The sequence below is a fragment of the Arvicola amphibius genome, chromosome 2 (assembly GCF_903992535.2).
Source record: "Arvicola amphibius chromosome 2, mArvAmp1.2, whole genome shotgun sequence".
Classification (NCBI taxonomy): Eukaryota; Metazoa; Chordata; class Mammalia; order Rodentia; family Cricetidae; genus Arvicola; species Arvicola amphibius.
Window position 1 is genome coordinate 143,501,171 of NC_052048.2, and position 19,972 is coordinate 143,521,142.

At 48.7% G+C, this 19,972-nt stretch overlaps 3 protein-coding genes across 3 annotated transcripts in view; all 3 read right to left on the minus strand.

Annotated features, from left to right (window-relative positions):
* Positions 1-1,205: 1,205 nt before the first annotated feature.
* Positions 1,206-6,861, minus strand: LOC119807340 (MLV-related proviral Env polyprotein-like). The gene is made up of 3 exons (XM_038319376.2): positions 5,244-6,861; positions 3,992-4,124; positions 1,206-1,428 (listed from the first exon to the last, which is right to left on the minus strand). Exons 1-3 carry the CDS (start codon positions 6,859-6,861, stop codon positions 1,206-1,208), a joined length of 1,974 nt encoding a protein of 657 aa, XP_038175304.2.
* Positions 6,803-12,191, minus strand: LOC119808309. The gene is given in 2 exon segments (XM_038320747.2): positions 6,803-7,297; positions 8,480-12,191. Coding segments are annotated over 2 exon segments (4,056 nt in total). The 3' UTR covers positions 6,803-6,953.
* Positions 12,192-18,747: 6,556 nt separating this feature from the next.
* Positions 18,748-19,972, minus strand: part of Gpnmb (glycoprotein nmb) — a 30,361-nt gene continuing 29,136 nt past the window's right edge. Inside the window, exon 11 of the mRNA XM_038319696.1 lies at positions 18,748-19,725. Coding sequence (XP_038175624.1) covers positions 19,572-19,725 — 154 coding nt within the window. The 3' untranslated portion in view covers positions 18,748-19,571. The remainder of the gene's footprint in view (positions 19,726-19,972) is intronic.

The window sequence follows — 19,972 nt, forward strand, 5'->3', positions numbered from 1 at the left end:
CCTCAGCGCGGCTCCGGGATTTTACGTCATGGCGGGGGCGGAGCCATGGCCGAACGCCGAGACTAGGACAGATTGGCCGAGGAGTTGTGTTTTAAAAAGTGAAGGGGGCAGTGGTGGTGTGCGCCTGGAGTTCAAGGCCAGGCTGGTCCGAAGAGTTCCAGGACAGCCAGCGTTACATAGAGGAAAAACCTTGTCTCGAAAAAGACCAAGAAAAAAAAAAAAGAGTGAGTCCAAATAATCTTTATGGGGGCATGAATTTGCTACTTCTTGCCATGTTTGCCATCTGTTCTGTGTTCCCACAAGAGCAGCCCAGATGTGCATCATCAGCTGTATTTGTTGTCAAGGATTATCTGCATATGCTACAGAACTTTATGTGACCACAGAGAATCAGTGCACTTATACATTGGCAGCCATGGTGACATGCTCTGAATAATTAAGCAATTTCCTTGTGCAAACGTTATACTTAAACTAAGCTAAAACATTACCAGGCATTGTAATCTGGGGCCAAAATGTAGCCCTCCCTTTGGCCTCATATTCTCATAGAGGGCATTTACAGTGTCCATGGCAGCTTGAACTTCACATGAATTTGGGACAGGAGAGATGATTCGCCCATTAAGAGCACACTGGTTGCTCTTCCAGAAGACCAGTTCCAGGGATCCAGTGCCCTCTTCTGGCCTCTGAAGGCACCAAAAACACAGGTGGTGCAGTGGTAGACATGCAAGCAAAATACCCATACGTGTAAAATAAAATTGTCCTGTAATAAAACAAAAAACTGAAAAAGCCATAAATATGAATTTGTGAAATATATTTCCATTAAAAATATTTTGCGTCCAGGACTGGAGAGATGGTTCCGTGGTTAAGAGCACTGACTACTCTAACAGAGGACCCAGGTTCAATTCCCAGTACCCACATGGAAGCCAACAACTGTCTGTAACTCCAAGATCTGAAACCCACAAACAGACATACATGCAGGCAAAACATCAATGCACATAAAATAAAATAAATAATTAAAAAATATTTTGCTACGCAACTTGGACAAGTCCTACTTGAAAGTGGGGTTGTGGTAGTTACCTTTCTTTTTGCTGTTACCAAACACCCAACAGAAAGCAATCCAAGGAAGAAAGTGTCTGTTTGTGCTTACTGGAGGGAACACAGTCCACACTAGCCGGCTAGCAGAAGGCCCGGTACTCGCTCTCTGTTTATAGTCATGAAACAGAAACAAGGGGCCAGCTGAGAACTCTGAGCTTCCTTTTCCACGTCACACCACTCTGCCAACTGTCCCCTGGTCCCCAGGAGGTGCCTGGCTCTGCGAAGTCCTTTTCTCTCCTCTCTGGGCTGCCCTGCTCACTTTCCTCAGCAAGGGTGGCCCGTGCTGCCCACTGACCAACATCTGGAAGCAGCTGCTCCACAGGTTTCCAGCTGCTATTCCTGAGGCAATATTCTTCATCCTCATGATTAACAATGCCTACAGCTTGCTCCCTTTCTTTCGTTCCTTCCCTTCCCCCTCCTCCCCAAGACAATGTTTTAGGTAGCCAAGGCTGGCCTCCAACTCCCTATGTAGTGGAGGTTGACTCTCCACTAACCCTGATCCTCCTGTCTCTGTCTCCCAAGTGCTGGGGTTTCAGGTGTGGACCACACCGCCTGAGACTTGCTCCCTGTGTGTACTGTATATTAGTCGGCTAGCATTGCTGTAGTACAATATCAAGACCCATGGCTTACAAGACACAACTAACAGGCTCCCAGTTCCGGAGCCTGGAAACATAAGATCAAGGCGGCGGCAAGATGGCTTCTGGTGGGGTCTTCTACTTCACTTGCAAAGGGCCACCTTCTCACTGTGTTCTCACATGGCCCCTTCTTCTGTGCTCTCTTCCCCCTGGAAATACCTCCTCTTCTTGTGAGGACATTGGCCAGCAGGCTCTGCTCTTATGAGACTTCATTTAATCTAAATTAGCTCCTTAAACAGCTTCACCATTTAAATTAGTAGTGGGTTGGGACACAATTCAGAGATAACAGTTGTCTGTCAGATTCTCCCTTGGTTTATGATGAAGTATACCCCAAATAAACTAAATTAAAATAAAATTATAAATTATAACTTGAACATATAGTAAGTAAAAATGGGATGGTTCAATACTCCTTACCTAGACAATGTCCTAGCTAAACCACAGAGGGCTGCTGTTTTTCTCCACGATTGTGCAGTTGACTGGGAAAGTCTATGGCCACTACCCAGAACCAGGGAAAATATTATATACCACACATTGCCATCCTGATGGGAAAAAAATCAAAATTTAAAGCCCCCAATAGCTCCCAACACTCTTTTTCTTTCCCACTACCACACAGTCTGGGAAATTTCTTGTGTGTATTTTCCGGTTCATTGGTTCTCTCTCTAACTATGTTTAGTATGTTGTTAAGCCCTTTTGTAACACTAAAACAAATTATGAAAAAAATAATTAACACACCAAAATCTGAGCACTAACTAGATGTTTTGGTAGGAAAAAAGACTGCTAATTACTTTATATGTGATGAGATAATTGTGGGGTGTATTTTTTTAAAAGATCTTATTTTTGTAGAAAAATTTTTGGGTAAAATGATATAATTTCTAGGATTTTTCTTTAGAAATTAGAATGATTAGGGCCATTGTTGGCTTAGTAGGTAAATGTATTCTCCATTTAAGCCTGGTGACCTAGGGTTGATCCCTGGAACTAAAGGTAGAAGGATAGAAGCAATTCCATGATGTTGCCTCTGACCTCCACACATGTACCACACTGCACATGTGCCCCCAGTCTCTCTCTCTCTCTCTCTCTCTCTCTCTCTCTCTCTCTCTCTCTCTCTCTCTCTCTCTCTCTCTCTCTCACACACACACACACACACACACACACACTGATAATAAATAAATTTAACAAAACAAATTAAAAGGACCAAAGAGATCAATTAGATAAAGTCGACCATGAATTGAACAATGATTTGAGCCTACACTGTGTCAACATTGTGAATTATTTGTTTGTTTTTTTGTTTTTGGTTTGTATTTGAAATCTTCCAGTCTAAAACTAAAAATCAAACACAAATTAAAATAAAACCAAAACAGAAAAATGATTACTGTTTCTAACTTTTAGTATCATGATTTTGGTCTCAAAAAGCTTTTAAGTGGAAGGCCCATCAAGACAAAGTTGTTTTTTTTTTTTAAAGATTTACTTATTTATTATGTATACAGTGTTCTGTCTTCATGTATGACTGCAGGCCAGAAGAGGGTGCTAGATCTCACTACAGATGGTTGTGCGTCACCATGTGGTTGTTAGAAATTGAACTCAGGTCCTCTGGAAGAGCAGCCAGTGATCCTAACCTCTGAGCCATCTCTCCAGCCCAGTTGGTTCTCTTGTATTGCTTTAGCAATCTGTCAGTTTCAACTTCCTCTTCCTAAATATATGAAATAGGCTCAATTTTATTTTCAAATTCTAATGCTTGCTATATTCTACAGGCTGGTGCTGAACTCCTAGGCTCAAGTGATCCTCCTGTCTCAGCTCCTTGGGCTGAGTCCATGCCACCATGCCCAGATGAGAGACATTTACTTTATGTTCAGTATCTGCAGTGGTTGCCAGTCTGTTTCTGTTGGCTCATTCATAGAGGATTGTTTGTACATGTGTTCAGGGAGCTGCTTTCAATTGTGACTTCATGTTCTTGAGGTTTTATCTGTGGCTTGGCATTCCTGCAGAAGTTCACATGGTTTCTGCCAGGCAGACAGAAGCATCCAGAAACACTTTAAACATGATGTTTAACTTTTACTTTTGTGTTGAGTTCTTTTTAATAAGATTTATTTGTATTTACACGTCTGTATAAATGTCTGCCACGCATGTGTGGGTCCCCTGGAGCTAGAGTTACAGGCGGTTGTGAGCTGCCTGATGTGGGAACTGAACTTGGGTCCCCTGGAGAGATGACAGACAGCACTCTTACTGCCTGCACCTCCTCTCTAGGCCCTGTAAATTCTTGTTGAGCTCACATGCACAGAGGCCTCTGGTTAGGAATTCTGTTCTCTTCAGCTTCCAGACCCAGCACACGACCCCTCCCCCCATCCCCTTCCAAGTATGTCTCTGCCAAGCCTCTGTGTGGGTCTTTCTCAGTTTCACTCCATGCTGTGACTAAGGACCCTGGCTTTATGCAGGAGAGTCAATCTGGGCAGTAGCCGGGTGGAGGATGTGTCTCCATTCTGTTCAGGCTTCCTCGTTTGCTGATCTTCAACCCAAAGATTGTCTTTTTTTTTAGAGAGAGTTTTTTTTTTTTATTTTTATATGTGTGTTTGTTTCGCCTGAATGTACATCTGTGCACCATGTGTGCCATTCCCACAGAGGCCAGAAAGGGACATTGGACCCCTGGGACTAGACTTACAGACAGTTGTGAGCTGCCATATGGGTGCTGGGAGTTGAACCCAGTTCAACTCTTAACCACTGTTGAAAGACCCCCGAATTGGGTTGTCTTCCAGTCTGAGAAGACCCTCCCAAGGAACAGCGAGACCACTCTTCGGATGCAACAAGCAAGAGGCTTTATTCAGATACACAGGTACCTGGGGCGACTTAGTCTCTCGGAGGACTAGCGCGCCTTTAGGCTGGAGCAGTGGGTTTTTATAGGGTCGGTGAGCAAAAGCGCAGGTACAGAAGCGAGAAGCAGCGTTGATTGGTTAGTTTGAATGGGGCGGGGGTTCAAGTCGGGGCACCTGGAGACAGTTGTGGGGGAGTCTGGAAACAGCTACGGGGCGTTCCAAGTAACCAGATGTTAGTGCTGACTTAGCCATATCTCGGGTACCAACTGTCTCTGTCCCCGGGCTAGGGCCCAGATGTCCAACCACAGATATCCTGCTTGGCCCCTCATTGCCCTTGTTTCTCTGAACTGAACTTTAACTAATCTTCCCTGTCCTTTGTGCTGGTAAAATTTCATGCCTTGCAAAATGGCGTTACTGCTGCTATTATTGAATGGGGGTCTTTCATTCCCCCCTTTTTCTTTGAACTGAATAAAATCTTTTATTTAGCTGACTCGGTTTTCTGCATTTTCAGGGTCGAATTGCTTAAGTTGGTGGTATTGTTGGGTCAAGACCAAGGCTTGTATGACTGCCATCCTGTCCTTCATGAACTGAACCAAACGGTTGAGGATACAAGGCCCAAACAGCAAGATTAATAGTATAATCATGAGGGGTCCCATTATGGACGAGACTAGGGTGGTTAACCATGGAGATCTATTGAACCAACCCTCGAACCAACCTTGTTGTGATTCAAATAACTGCTGTCTTTGCTTGATTCGTTCCCTGAGTTTTGCCATATTGTCCCTGACAACACCTGTGTGATCAGCATAGAAGCAACATTCCTCTTTTAGGGCTGCGCAAAGCCCCCCCTGCTGTAGGAATAGAACATCCAACCCCCGTCTGTTCTGAAGGACCACTTCGGATAAGGAGGTCAAGGACTTTTCTAAGGCACTGACTGATTCTTCCAAAGCCCTGATATCGGTGTGCATGACTGCCTGTAATTGCTGGAACTGTTGGGTCTCAACCAGCGCAGTGGCCCCTGTTCCTACTCCCGCAGCTATTCCCCCCACGGTTAGTCCTCCCAGCATGAGGGCCAGTGTGAGGGACACTGGCTCTCGTTTAATTCGTGGTCTCTCTTCAAATTGCTCATAAACATATGAGGGGGTATGATAGGTCACTCTGGGCCATAGCTCTATTAACACGCAATAATCAGAAGCTGCATTAAGGACCGTAAGGGAAACACAGGGAGTGAGACCCGTACTGCATGCCCAGTAGGTCCCGTTGGGTGCCACCAGATATCCAGTGGAGTTAGTCTGAAGTGGATGGGTACCATTGCACAGTGACTTATGAGTTTGAGGGACCGTTCCTATACAGGTCCCTCGACCCGACACCTCTGACAGGGTAAGTTTATGTTGGGAAGGGGATGCACAATAGGTCGTGGCCTCAGTTTGGTTGGTATAATTGCCAATTATAGCCACTCCCTCATAGTATGGGGGCCTGGAAACCAGACATAACCAGCATTCTTCGGTTAAGTTCGGGCTGGTGTAGTTAAGGGTCGAATATGCCCCCTGGATTAGATTGAGGAGTCTGTCCCCTGTACCCGGAGGAGTTGGTCCTGCTGGGGTGTCATTGTGCGTGGGTGGGACCATGGTGGTGGAGGGATTGTGGGCAGGAGCTGGTCTGGGTCTGGGAGGGGGTGCCGGCTGAGAAGGGGGCTTCTGTTCTGACACGACCGGGTTTGGCCCGACAAGTACTGTTGGTGAGGCAGAGGTCACTTGCCTCGTTAGGGAGAACATAGTGATGGGGTCATATCCCGAGCGATAGAGGCGCAGTCCCCAGGACTTGGGACCATCCCAGATTGCTGCTTTACCTTGGGCGGTAAAATCGAGAACTAAAGGATTGCATCTGCCCCCTAGGGTGGCCCCTGGAACCTTTTTAGACGAGGAGTCATAACAGGGGCCACACCAGTCCTTGGGTTTGCCATCGGTAGACGTGCATACCCAAGGTCCTGCACCCGTAAAACCAGGGGTGGTTCCTCGCTTGAGGGTGATTAGGTCCCAGGATGAGGACGGCTTCCAATAGGCATCTCCTGTGGTTTCGCAGCCCCATTGGGCACAGTACCCATCTGCGGGCCCCCCGCATTCCTTCCTAAAATTTTGACCTGGGCACACATAGAAATCCCTGGCTCTTGTCCCATGCCGTCCCCCGGGGTGGTGGCAGCCATACCCGGGGAATGGCTCCTGGTCTGATGGATTCCATGAGTCCCCCACTAGGTCACAGAGGTCAAAGTATAGGGTTGGGAAAGCATCCTTTGTAGTCCCCAACATGGAGGTGGAATTGACAACCTGCCCTGTCATAAGGTTAGTGACTTTCCAAGTTATATTATAAATAGTATGAGGGCTCCTGGCCATCCCCCCTTTTTCTAGTCCTAGCAGGGCCCATAAGATGATTAGCGGGGCTCCCGAGTGAGTCTTATCTTTAGAGGGTTTTGAGAACGCTGAACCTTCCATGATGATGTTGATGTTTCCTCGTCCGATCGGGCTGCTTTTACGTGGGAGGCGTGGACCCAAGCCGCAATGCCGTCGACCTTGAGAGCAGTGGGAGTGGTCAGCAGTACGGTGTAGGGTCCCTTCCAGCGGGGTTCCAAGTTCTTTGTCTGATGCCGGCGGACCCAGACTGCGTCACCAATTTGGTAGTTGTGGGGTATCACTGGTCTGTCCAGCTGGTCTCTGTAAGCGGCAGCCAGTGGTTTCCAAACTTCCCTCTGTACGGCCTGGAGTGCCTGTAAGTGAGCTTGCAGAGAGGGACTGTTAGTAAAGTCTGAAATATTGGAGTCAAAAAAATTAATGAGGGGCGGGGGCGCCCCATATATTATCTCAAAGGGAGTAAGTCCATGTGGTCCTGGAGTGTTGCGGGCACGGTAGAGGGCTAGGGGTAGTAGGAGTACCCAATCTCTAGTGCCAGTTGCAAGCGTTAATTTAGTCAAAGTCTCCTTAATTGTTCTATTCATCCTTTCTACCTGTCCTGAACTCTGGGGTCGGTAAGCGCAATGTAATTTCCAATTAATCCCCAAGAGCTTGGCCACCAACTGACTTACCTGGGAGACGAAGGCGGGCCCATTATCGGTTCCCAGTGCCTGGGGCATGCCGTACCTGGGGAAAATCTCTTCCAGCAGCTTTTTGGTCACTATCTTGGCTGTTTCATATTTAGTCGGGAAGGCTTCTACCCATCCGGAGAAGGTGTCCACAAACACCAACAGATATTTGCATCCATATTGCCCAGGCTTTATTTCAGTAAAGTCAATTTCCCAATGGGTACCTGGTCGGTGTCCTCGCATCCGGATTCCTGTCCCGAATTTAGATTTTCCGGCATTGACCTGAGCGCATGCCTTACAGGCGTCTGCTACCTGCTGTAGGATTTTGTCTCTGCCTAGCAAATAATGGAAGCTTTCTTCTCTATCTAGGAGAGTCTTCATTTTCTGAGGGCCAAGGTGAGTTAGCTTGTGTAAATAGTCTATCAGTTCGAAGGTCTGTTTTGTGGGCACCACAGATTTGCCTTGGAAGACCCAATGCCCTTTGACCGAATCCTGAGAAGCCCCCAGTCTTTTTAGTATCTCCGTGTCCTCTCTAGTATAATGGAAGGGGCAGTGTAAAGGAGGGGCCTTGGTATCTTCTGGGGCAATCGTGAGGATTTGTGAGGTACCCGGCGGTATGCCCATGGCAGCCTCCCGTGCGGCCCTGTCAGCCATTCGGTTGCCTCGGGCCTCGGGGCTATCCCCTTTCTGGTGTCCTGGGCAGTGGATTATACTGAGTCTTTGGGGTAAAAACAGGGCTTTTAGTAAGGCCAAAATCTCGTTCCTGTTTTTAATTTCTTTGCCCTCGGATGTTAGCAGTCCCCGCCTCCGATAAATTTCCCCGTGGATATGGGCGGTGGCAAAAGCATACCGGCTATCGGTATAGACATTAAGCTTCTTACCTTCTGCCAGCCTGAGCGCCTGGGTGAGTGCTATGAGTTCAGCCCGCTGGGCCGAGGTCCCGGTTGGAAGGGTTTCTGCCCAGATTACCTCGGTCTCGGTGGTTACTGCAGCCCCAGCTCTCCGCTGACCATCCTGCAGAAAACTGCTCCCGTCTGTATACCAGGTGAAGTCAGCGTTCTGGAGGGGTTGATCCGTCAGGTCCGGTCTGGTCCCGTGCATTTCCGCAAGGATCTCGAGGCAATCGTGTTTCGCCCCTCCCTCCGGCAAAGGGAGCAGGGTTGCAGGGTTTAGGGTTACCACAGGTCCGAAGTGCACCCGGTCCGTATCCAGGAGCATGGCTTGGTAGTGGGTCATGCGGGCATTAGAGAGCCAACGGTCTGGAGGCTGCTTAACCAAGGCCTCCACCGCATGTGGTGCCAGGATGGTCAATGGCTGGCCCAGAGTTAATTTTCCCGCGTCCTTGGTGAGGACTGCAATCGCCGCTACCATTCGCAGGCAGGGCGGCCATCCTGAAGCCACTGGGTCGAGCTTCTTCGAGAGATAAGCTACAGGACGTCTCCAAGGACCCAGTTTTTGAGTTAGGACCCCTTTTGCGTAACCCTGTTTTTCGTCCACAAACAGTTCAAATGGCTTAGTTAGGTCTGGGAGTCCCAATGCGAGAGCGGTGAGTAAGGCCCGCTTTATTTCCTGATATGCCTTCTGTTGGTCCTCGCCCCACCTGAACAGAGTCCCTGATTTGGTGAGTGGGTATAAAGGGGCTGCTATTTCAGCAAATCCTGGAATCCATAGGCGACAGAACCCTGCTGTCCCCAGGAACTCCCTCAGCTGCCGAGGGGTCCCAGGTACAGGCATGTTCATAACTGTCGCTTTCCTGGCCTCAGTCAGCCATCTTTGCCCTTCTTTGATTTGGTACCCCAGATAAGTGACCTGCTTTTGGCAAATTTGAGCCTTTTTGGCGGAGGCTTTATAGCCCAGGTTCCCTAGGGTCAATAGTAAGGCCTTGGTGCCTTCTTTACATTCCTGTTCTGAGGTAGCCGCCAGTAGGAGGTCATCCACATATTGGAGCAAAATCAGGGTAGGGTGTTGAATCCTGAAATCGGCCAGATCCCTATGCAGCGCCTCATCGAACAGGGTAGGGCTGTTTTTGAACCCTTGTGGGAGCCGGGTCCAAGTTAGTTGTCCCGAAATCCCCAATTCTGGGTCCTTCCATTCGAAGGCAAATATAGGCTGACTTTCTGGGTGAAGTCTCAGGCAAAAGAATGCATCTTTTAAGTCCAATACTGAGTACCAATTATGAGACGGGGAAAGCCCATTTAACAAATTGTAGGGGTTAGGCACGGTGGGATGTATGTCTTCTACCCGTTTGTTAACTTCTCTGAGGTCCTGGACTGGCCGATAGTCCCCAGTTCCCGGCTTTTTGACAGGTAATAGGGGAGTATTCCAGGGGGACTGACAGGGTGTTAGTATCCCTTGGTCCAGGAGTCTCCGTATGTGGGGTCTGATTCCCGTCTTAGCTTCAAGCGACATGGGATATTGTTTGATTGAGACAGGGGTAGCAGTCGCTTTTAGCGATATAATCAAGGGGGCTTGTTGAGTGGCCAATCCCATACCCCCAGTCTCTGCCCATGCTTGGGGAAATTTAGACAGCCAAAAAGTCTCTAGTGCGGTTTTGGGGTCTCTAGGTGGCTCATGGAGCCGATATTCATCTTCCAAATTTAGGGTTAACACATGCAGGGGCTGTCCTTGTGGCCCCACAATTCGCACCCCCGAATTTTCAAAGTATATTTGGGCCTTTAATTTAGTCAGCAGGTCTCTTCCCAGTAATGGGTATGGGCAATCCGGGACATGGAGAAAAGAATGAGTCACCTTACCAGTGGCCAGATGTACCTTGCGGTCGGTTGTCCATCGATATCTTCTTCCCCCGGTAGCCCCCTGGACCCAAGCGGATTTATCGCTCAGGGGTCCGGGGTTTTGGGTCAACACAGAGTGTTGAGCCCCAGTGTCCACCAGGAAGGTGACTGGCTGCCCCCCGACGTCAAGAGTTATCCTGGGCTCAGGGGGGGGCTCCTGACCCTGACCCCCCTAGTCTTCCAAGGTTAGGAGGGAGGTCTGGGGTCGTGGCTTCCGGGGCCCCTTCGGTCTTTTGGGGCAGTCTTTGACCCAATGTCCTTTCTCCTTGCAGTATGCACATTGATCTTTCTCTACCTGGGGCCCCCTTCGGTCTCCCTCCTGTCTACCCTGTCTTTGACTGGAAACTACGGTGGCCAAGAGTTTGCTCATTTCCTTATGTCTCTTGCGGTCCCTTTCTTTTTCTTTTTCCTCAGCTTCCGTTCTGCGACGGTCCTCTCTTTCCTCTGCCTCCTTTCTAAGACGATCCTCCCTCTCTTCTGGAGTCTCTCGTTTATTAAAGATTCTTTCTGCCTCCTTTAGTAGGTCCCTGAGCGAACTCTCCCTTAAGTTTTCTAGGCGCTCGAGTCTGCGTTTGATATCTGGAGCAGATTGCCAAATGAAAGACATAGCTACGCTAGTTTCTTGCCCTGGATCTTCTGGGTCATACGGGGTGTATCTACGATAGGCTTCTTTGAGCCGCTCTAAGAACGCTGAGGGAGTTTCTCCCGGTCCCTGCAGTACCTGTTTAACTTTCGCCAAATTGGTGGGGCGTCGGCCCGCCCCATGGAGACCCGCTATGAGCAACTGGCGATAGAGGATTAGGTGATTCCTACCTTCCTGTGTGGTGAAGTCCCAATTGGGACGTTCGAGGGGAAAGGCGGCGTCTATCTCATTAGGCAGCTGGGTGGGACGTCCGTCTGTTCCCCGAACCGCCTTTCGAGCCTCCAGGAGGACTCTCTGCTTCTCCTCCGAAGTCAGCAAAGTCTGCAGTAATTGTTGGCAATCATCCCAGGTGGGCTGATGAGTAATCAGGACCGACTCAATTAGAGCAGTCAGCCTAACTGGGTCTTCAGAAAAAGAGGGATTGTTATTTTTCCAGTTATATAGGTCGGAGGAGGAGAACGGCCAGTATTGTAGTTGGCCATTTCCTCCGGTCCGGAGAGGGAATGCCTGAGAGGAAGTAGAATCCGCGGCCAGCTGCTGGTCTCGCCGTCCCCTTAAGCGGGCTGCCATGGGGGACGGGGCAGCGGGAGATGGCGCGGCAGGCCCCTCGTTTTCATCGGTCGAGTCGGCCACCTGAGGCGGGAGGGCCTGTTCTCGGTAGGGAGGGGGGTCCTCCGTGAGGAGGTCTACCAATAGGTCATCCCCCGCGGGCAGAACCTGCGGAGGGGGAGGTTTGGTTTTTGAAGGGTCAGTAAGGGTTGGATATAGAGACGAGCGGATTGGGGGTCCTGCTGGAGAGGAGGAGACTGGAGGGGGTAAGGTGGGAGCAGATGGAGGAAGTAGGGGTTTGGGAGGGACAAAAGGCTTAGCCCAGGGTGGTGGATCGTAAGCCATTGCCTCCCAGGTCACGATATAGGCCACCTGGTCTGGGTGCCCATGAGGGCCGGGGTCCATCACTTTGGCTTTGACCTGCGAGATAATATTAAGGTCGAATGTACCATCCCTTGGCCAGCCCACATTAAATGTGGGCCATTCAGATGAACAGAAAGTAACCCAACGCTTCTTCCGGACTTCCACAGACTGGTTGTTCGCAATGTCCTGGATGTCCCTCCAGTGCTGTAAAGTCAGACTCAAAGGGGTAGTTAAGGACTGTCCCATATTTTCAAACACGGACACAGACAATACCAGACAAAAAAACAAAAAACCAATGACAAAACACCAAAATCGCGCAGCGCGGCTTCGGCGTAAAACCGAAAGCAAAGCCTGAGTTGGAGATAGCGAGAGTCCGGATCTCTCTACTCCCAGAAGAACCACATACCCTTCTGACTGCGGAGGAGCTCCAAACAGTCCGATCCGGGTAGGGTTCACAGAAAACAGACGGGTCCCGAATTGGACCCCAGATGCCCCCGGGACGTCTCCCAGGGCTGCGGTCGGGAGTACGAACTCGTCAGTTCCTCCGCGGGTCCGCCAGATACAGATCTAGTTAGCTAACTAGTTCGGACGCAGGCGCAAACATAAAAACATAGTACAGACAGTCACACAAAGCGATCGCTGGCCAGCTTACCTCCCGGTGGTGAGTCGGTGGTCCCTGGGCAGGGGTCTTCAAATCCCGGACGAGCCCCCAAATGAAAGACCCCCGAATTGGGTTGTCTTCCAGTCTGAGAAGACCCTCCCAAGGAACAGCGAGACCACTCTTCGGATGCAACAAGCAAGAGGCTTTATTCAGATACACAGGTACCTGGGGCGACTTAGTCTCTCGGAGGACTAGCGCGCCTTTAGGCTGGAGCAGTGGGTTTTTATAGGGTCGGTGAGCAAAAGCGCGGGTACAGAAGCGAGAAGCAGCGTTGATTGGTTAGTTTGAATGGGGCGGGGGTTCAAGTCGGGGCACCTGGAGACAGTTGTGGGGGAGTCTGGAAACAGCTACGGGGCGTTCCAAGTAACCAGATGTTAGTGCTGACTTAGCCATATCTCGGGTACCAACTGTCTCTGTCCCCGGGCTAGGGCCCAGATGTCCAACCACAGATATCCTGCTTGGCCCCTCATTGCCCTTGTTTCTCTGAACTGAACTTTAACTAATCTTCCCTGTCCTTTGTGCTGGTAAAATTTCATGCCTTGCAAAATGGCGTTACTGCTGCTATTATTGAATGGGGGTCTTTCACTGTGCTGTCTCTGCAGCCCCAAAGACTGAATCTCTATGCCCATACTTTAGGTCCCCAGGTTGTGTCTTTGCCCTCCTTGGGAAACTCTGCCTCCCTGCTGGTTTCTTCTGTTGGGTAGAGTTATCTTTGGGGGGTGGCAGTTTTCTGTCAGCTCAAACATGTGTTAAAAGGTGCTGTGACTCCCTGTTCCAATCTTCTGACAGAATCCTTAGGTGCTGTTTCTTGTCGAAGGCCTGGCTTGACACCCCCCCCCCCCCCCCCCCCCACACACACACCAATTTTCTGGCAATGGCAATGTCCTCTAACTTCCCCTACACAGCACAGCGGGTCATTATTCAGATTCTTGTGACAGATCCCTCAAGGACTAAGGATTAAGAAAATGGCCTTTTTGGGGCCTGGAGTCCAGTGTGGCTCCCAGCACTCAAGTCAGGCAGCTGGCAGCTGCCTATAACTCCAGCTCCCGAGGGATCTGATGCCCTCTTCTGGCATCTGACATAAGTATAGATAAAAATAAATTTTAAAAAGAGAGAGAAAGTGACATCCTTGAAGTTTCCTGGATAATTCTTGTTTTCCTAATACAGTTCAGATCCGAGACCCACCCTAGGTCACAGATGGGCAGACTCTCTGTCTTAGGTGTTGAAGGCCCTCTCAGCTGCCCTTAGAAGCACACAGCTGTGCCGCTGTAGGATGCACAGCAATGGATGAGCACCAAGCACGCCTGCTGCAGGTGCAGGGAGGCAGAGAGGAAAACATCTCAGATTCGCTGAGCCCAGGAGTTTCAGGCTAGCCCAGGTAACAGATCTGGTCTGGAGGAGGAGGGAGAAAAAAAAAGGAGGGGGAAGTGGGGAAGGAAGAAGGGAAGGGGAAGAAGAAGGAAGGGGAGAAGGAGAGAGAAGGTAAAGGGGAAAGGGGAAGAAGAGGAGGAGGTAGAGGAGGAAGAAGAGAAGGACGGGGAGGCGGAGGGAGAAGAGCAAATCTTTACTCATGGGTGCTGAACTCTGCATCTCCCCTAACTGTTTCATGTCACCACGAATGCACTGCTTCCCCTCCCCGCTTCCTTGGCCTCCTTTTTCTTTCTGTGCTGGGATGGAAGCACACAGCCTACCTTGACTCTTCATTTTTTCCCCTAACCATTTACAAGTATAAAAACTATGCTTTGCTTATGGGCAGGAGGGTGGTTTTGGCAGGGGAAACTGGAATCTGCCTGACATAGACTGTCAGCCTCCTGGAATCTCTGTGGAGAAAGTTAATTGTCTTCATTTTCCACAGCAGAGCATCAGAACCAAAGACTCAGAAGTGGCCTTCCCCTCCTCCCCTCCGTTTGATAGATGAGGGGCAGAGAGGGAGGGACAGGCTTCTGGGTCCCTCACTAGTGAGAATGTGTCAGGCGGGAGCCCAGGCCTCTCCACTCCAGCTCTATCTACTGTCCGGCACTCACTCAATTCCAAGGCAGATTTTACAATCACCTCCACAACCCAAACCCTCCTGCCATGAGCTCATCAACGGCGCCTTTCTTTTCAGGAAGGCAGACTGTGTTTCACGCCTTCGGAGGAAGGACTCATCCTACTCAAGTCTTGATGTCTGTGCTGTGCAGCTGTAACGAACACACACTTGCACTGGGAGTGTAAGGGGCGCTCCGATTAGTAGAGAGACACTGTGAGATGCCCAGCAAGGTTAGGCACAGACCAAGAACTGGCTAAGAACTAAAATGTAGGGCCCGGGTCTGCCCTTGTTCCTGGGGCTCACCTTGAGGACGGTTTCTGGTCAGATGACTAAGCATCCTGTTTGTTCCTGTGCTCCCTCTGCCCTGCCTGGTGATTTGTTGTAGGGCATTGTTGACTCTATTGTTGGTATGGTAATTTCCCACCTGCCTAGGTGGAAGTCCTTGTGCAGCAGTTAGATATGGTAATTTCCCACCTGCCTGGGTGGAATTCCTTGGGCAGGAGTGGGGTATATAAGATTTTCCCCAAGGCTAAATAAATGGCATTCGGCTGATCTCCTTCCGAATGACCCAGGTCTCTTTGTGTGTTCTTTCAATCTCCAGGCCCTTGTCCGACTCGTGTAAGGTACAGTGGCGCGCGAACTGTACCGAGGGGGTAACACAGAATCGGGTGTTACACTAAAATCCTGTATGAGCCAACGGGCCTGTCTTATACTGTTCTACTGCTGTGAAGAGACACCACGACCATGGCCACCTTACAAAAGGAAGCATTTAATTGGAGCCTTGCTTACAGAGAATTAGTCCCTGATCAACATGGCATGAAGTATGGTGGCAGGGAGGCATGGCACTGAGAGCTTACATCTGATTCGCCGGCAGGCAGGCAGGCAAAAAGAGAGTGAGCCTGGCATTGCCCTCCCATGACACACCTCTTCCAACAAGGCCACACCTCCTGTTCTTTTCCAAACAGTTTCACCAACTGGGGACCATGTGTTGAGATACTTGAGCCTATGAGGACCATTTTCATTGGAACCACACAGGGCCCACTCGAACTCACCTCAGGGAGAGCTCTAAGGCAGCATTCACTCTAGATCTTGAGAACAAAGGGCCGGCTACTGATGTATAAACAGAAGTCGCCCTTGCAGGGGAAGCGAAGGCCAGTTAGTCTGGCAGGCCAGCACAGCCTCTGCAGAGACCTCATGCCCAGGACATACAATGCTGGACTGGACCGAAGCCACCATACACTCAGTCCTTGTATCTCTTATCATCTTCATTCTCTCCTAGACCCAAACCATCCAAGCACTGAATAAAAGATGACTAAGTGATCAAAATCAGTCTTCAAGGGATGTTTTTTGATTGTGGACCTTTGGAATAGGTGCTTTTGCAGGGTACCTATCCCAGCTGCATGGAACGCACTCTTCAACAACAGCAGCAGCAGCAGCAGCAACAACAACAGCAGCAACAGCAGCAGCAGCAACATCAACAACAGCAGCAGCAACATCAACAACAGCAGCAGCAGCAACAGCAGCAGGAACAACAACAGCAGCAACATCAACAACAGCAGCAGCAGCAACAGCAGCAGCAACAACAACAGCAACAACAAGAGAAGGAAGGAAAAGGAAAAAAGGAAGGAAGGAAGGAAAAAATTAATTTAATTCCTGGAATAATTTGTTACCTACACTCACTTTCCTTGGGAAGTTCCAATTCTCAGCCATGGATCAAGCCATCCCTCTATCTCTTAGGCTGTTTCCTCCATTTTGCCGATAATGCCCTTAGAAATTAAATGACTTCTTGTCAGAACACAGTCTATTATTTCAGACCTCTTTCCTGCTATTTGTTAGATTAAAATTTGGTTAGATAAATCTAGATAAAGGCATGGACCTGCAGCCTTGGTGTCTTACGAATTTGCTGTTCTCTGCTGCCCCCTGTTGATGGGAGAAAGGAAGCGTGGATCCCAAGCCCATCTCACTCAGGTCCTAGACCCAACCCCTCTGCGGACCTTTTCAGAAATCCAATCATGTGATCCCACCTCCACAAGACTGCCTTAGAAGCCATGGGGGTGTGGCTCAGCATCTGTTGATTCTGCTGCACCCTGAAATTGCTGTTCTGTTTTAGATACTAATGATCTGGCTCTTTAGGCGTTATTAAAAAAACCAACCGACCAACCAAAAACTCCACACTGGAGCTTCTGTCCTCAGGCTCAATGTGCCTGAGTATATATATACAACACTAGGCCATACCAAGAGTTTTTATTTTTATTTTTTCATTACTGGGAGTCGTCTACTCCCCCCCATCCCTGCATGCTAGGCAACTGCCCCAAAACTGCCATCTGTTGCCCCTGCTTTAGCTGCATCCGTTCTTGCAGATGGCTCTGTAGCAGCCCTGAGAAGTACACTAGAGGGGACAACATACCCTCTAGGTTGAGACAGAGATGGGAAAGGCTCCAAAAGTGTCACGGCACTAGGTCACCCGACTTTACATGTCAGAGTCAAGGCTTCTGTTTGGATATCCATGCCCAGGACTTCAGTTGCTGCAGCAGGGTTCCTTTGCTATGGGGCTGCCCTGTGGATTTCAGTGTGTTCATCAGCATCTCTGGGCTCTCCCCACTAGAAGCCAGCAGCATCCCACCCTGGCTGTGACAACCACAAATCTCTCCAAACATTGCCAAGCACCCCTGGCTTGGAGCCCTTGCCCCATCGCCGTAGTATAAATAAACAGTTGGCCAGCCATGTTTGCATTCTTTGGAGGCCCTTCCCATACAAAAAGCTTCTTTCTGCTTCTAGGCCATCTAGGGTCAAAAATGCCACACTGAATGTGGTCCCCAGCAATGCCCCAAGGAACAGTTGTTCTGTAATACCAGCTAGTGTTTGGGGGTGTAGCCAGGTTTATCCAGTTGTCCCCAAACTATTGTTTATGGCTGTTTCCTACCCCCATCAAGGTAGATCCAATCCGGTCTCTCGGATCGCACTTGGTCACTGTTAAGTCTCTGCTGGTGTAGAGTAGGCAATGTCTCATGGGTCAAACATGGCCCCCGCACACTTTTGATTAGGTTTCTGCTGAAAGGCAGCTGTGCTCATTCAGTGATGCATCTCGGGTTCTCAGGCTACTGAGTTTCTTTGTGAGAAACTCCACAAAGGCTAAGATGTTTGCAAACTTCATAGAAAATGTTCACCAACTTGTCAACTGACCCCTTCTCCTGATTTGTAATGTGATGCTGGCAGCTCAGAATCAAAGACAAAAGGCCTCTTCTCTATTTAAAATCAAAACTTTCTTACTTAGTTAAATTTCTTTTTCTTTGCTGGAAATAGAACGAAGGGTCTTTGTGCACGCTGGGCATGCACTCTGCTGCTGCACTGCATTCTGGCCCCAAACTCTTCTTTTTATATTATAAACACTTATATACTAAATTTTTAAATTAAAACTTAATGACACGTGTGTGCACACACACACGTTTCTTTTTTAATTTTATAATGATTTATTTAACGTTTTATTTTATGTGCATTGGTGTGAAGGTGTCAGATCTCATGGAACTGCATGTTTAGACAGTTGTGAGCTGCCATGTGTGTGCTGGGAATTGAACCCGGGTCCTCTGGAAGAGCAGTCACTGCTCTTAACCACTGAGCCATCTTTTCAGCCCACACACACATGTTTCAGACACAGGGTTCCATGCAGTTCTAGCTGGCCTCAAACTCTATGCAGGTGAGACTGGCCTTGAACTCCTGATTCTTTTGTACTTCTTGAGTGCTGGGGTTAAAGGCATGAGTCATGACACCCAGCTCTTAAAATATAAACTATGGGGGCTGGAGAGAGGACTCAGAGATTCTGAACACTGCCTGTCCTTGCAGAGGACCCAGGCTCAGATCCCAGCACCCACATGGTCGCTCACAGCCATCCTCAACTCCAGTTCCATATCCTCTTCCTCTGACTCACATGGACACCAGGCACACATGTACATGTACATACATGAAAACAAACATTCATACACATAGAATAAATCTAAAAAATTATGAGATTATTATTATTGCTTTCTGGGTGGCATTAAAAGACTATTACTAAAATCATAAATGTAACTGAAAAGCAAACAATACATTAGAAAAATAATAACACTACCAAGGGCTCATCGCATCCCACATTTTATTTTTCCAGGAAGTAGAAAAGAGAATGTCATTGGCACAGGATTTGAGTTACAAACAGAAGTGAGTGCCTTGATTATTTCCTGTATGAGTTTTCACACAGAAACTGGTAGGAAAAGAAGTGGCCTCCCTTAGAAAACCATAGCACATGATTTTACATGCACACACCAGCACATACCAAGAGCCAGATGTGCACAAGAGAGCATCAGCTCTGGGGGCAACACCAAGTCCCAGCATCATGGTCGGTATTCAGAAAGCACTAAGTAAATGTTCATGGATAAATGAACGGGTGAGTGCATCAACTAGACAGGAAAAGTTTTCACCTGATAGAATAATCACACCAGCTTGTTAGGCTGACTCTTTAATGAGCATAATATGTACACACATACACCATACAAAAAGCTTGTATTATCGTTCTGCCAGGGGCTCAGGCATGCTCAGTGATCTGAAGTTCAGTCAGATGGACTAGGTCTTCAGGTCAGGACTAGCTGGTCTAGCACAAGGTTATGTGGAAAGTGAGAAGCATGTGATCTCCTCTCACAGTTAACCTACAACCTTCAGGAGCGGTGACCTCTCCCCCAGTCCTCAGACACAGTAAGCCCATCCTACTAACAGCGTAAAAGCCACAACACAAATGGGACAAAACACTAGGCCGTTTCTTCTCCAAAGTGCCATTTAACTAGCCTCCCTAAGCCTGATTTATATTTTACAATAATCCTTCAGAAATGAGAGTTACCAGTAACGTGCTTCTGCGCAGCTCACGTAAACACACCGGAGTAGGATCCTGGTCAGAAATAAGGCTTAAGACTTAGGGCATTCCTGGCTTGCTCTGCAGCAGCGGGTCCTTCTCATGGCTTCCTCGGAAGAACGGGGCTTTTGCGTGGCTGAGGAAAACACTCAGGCTTCTGCCTTTGGCCGTCTTCCCAGGGCAGTGTCCTATAGGTTTGTACGCCTTGTGTTTTCTGAAAACAATGTGTTGGATAGGATTTTAAAAAATACCTTCAGCTGAACTAAATCCCTTTCTACAGTGTTTTTCATGCCAGGTGCAAAAGAGCTAACCATTCCACCCAGTCTGTTGATAGTGACACCCCAGCATCTTAGGGTAGTACAGCTATTTTCTCTTCAAGTAAGAAATACCCACTTTGAAATTTTGTTAAACATTATATAGACACATTTTTGCCAAGTTAGACGCCTAGCAGCATTTTCGGG

What these genes read in the sequence shown, in the direction of transcription:
- LOC119807340 (XM_038319376.2), bottom strand. Translation starts at nt 6,861, where the DNA reads ATGACAGGGCAGGTTGTCAATTCCACCTCCATGTTGGGGACTACAAAG. An exon ending in GTTATTTGAATCACAACAAG is followed by an intron (nt 4,125 to 5,243) that starts GTTGGTTCGAGG and finishes CCTTAGTCACAG; the next exon opens with CATGGAGTGAAACTGAGAAA. An exon ending in AACCAGAGGCCTCTGTGCAT is followed by an intron (nt 1,429 to 3,991) that starts GTGAGCTCAACA and finishes ATATTGCCTCAG; the next exon opens with GAATAGCAGCTGGAAACCTG.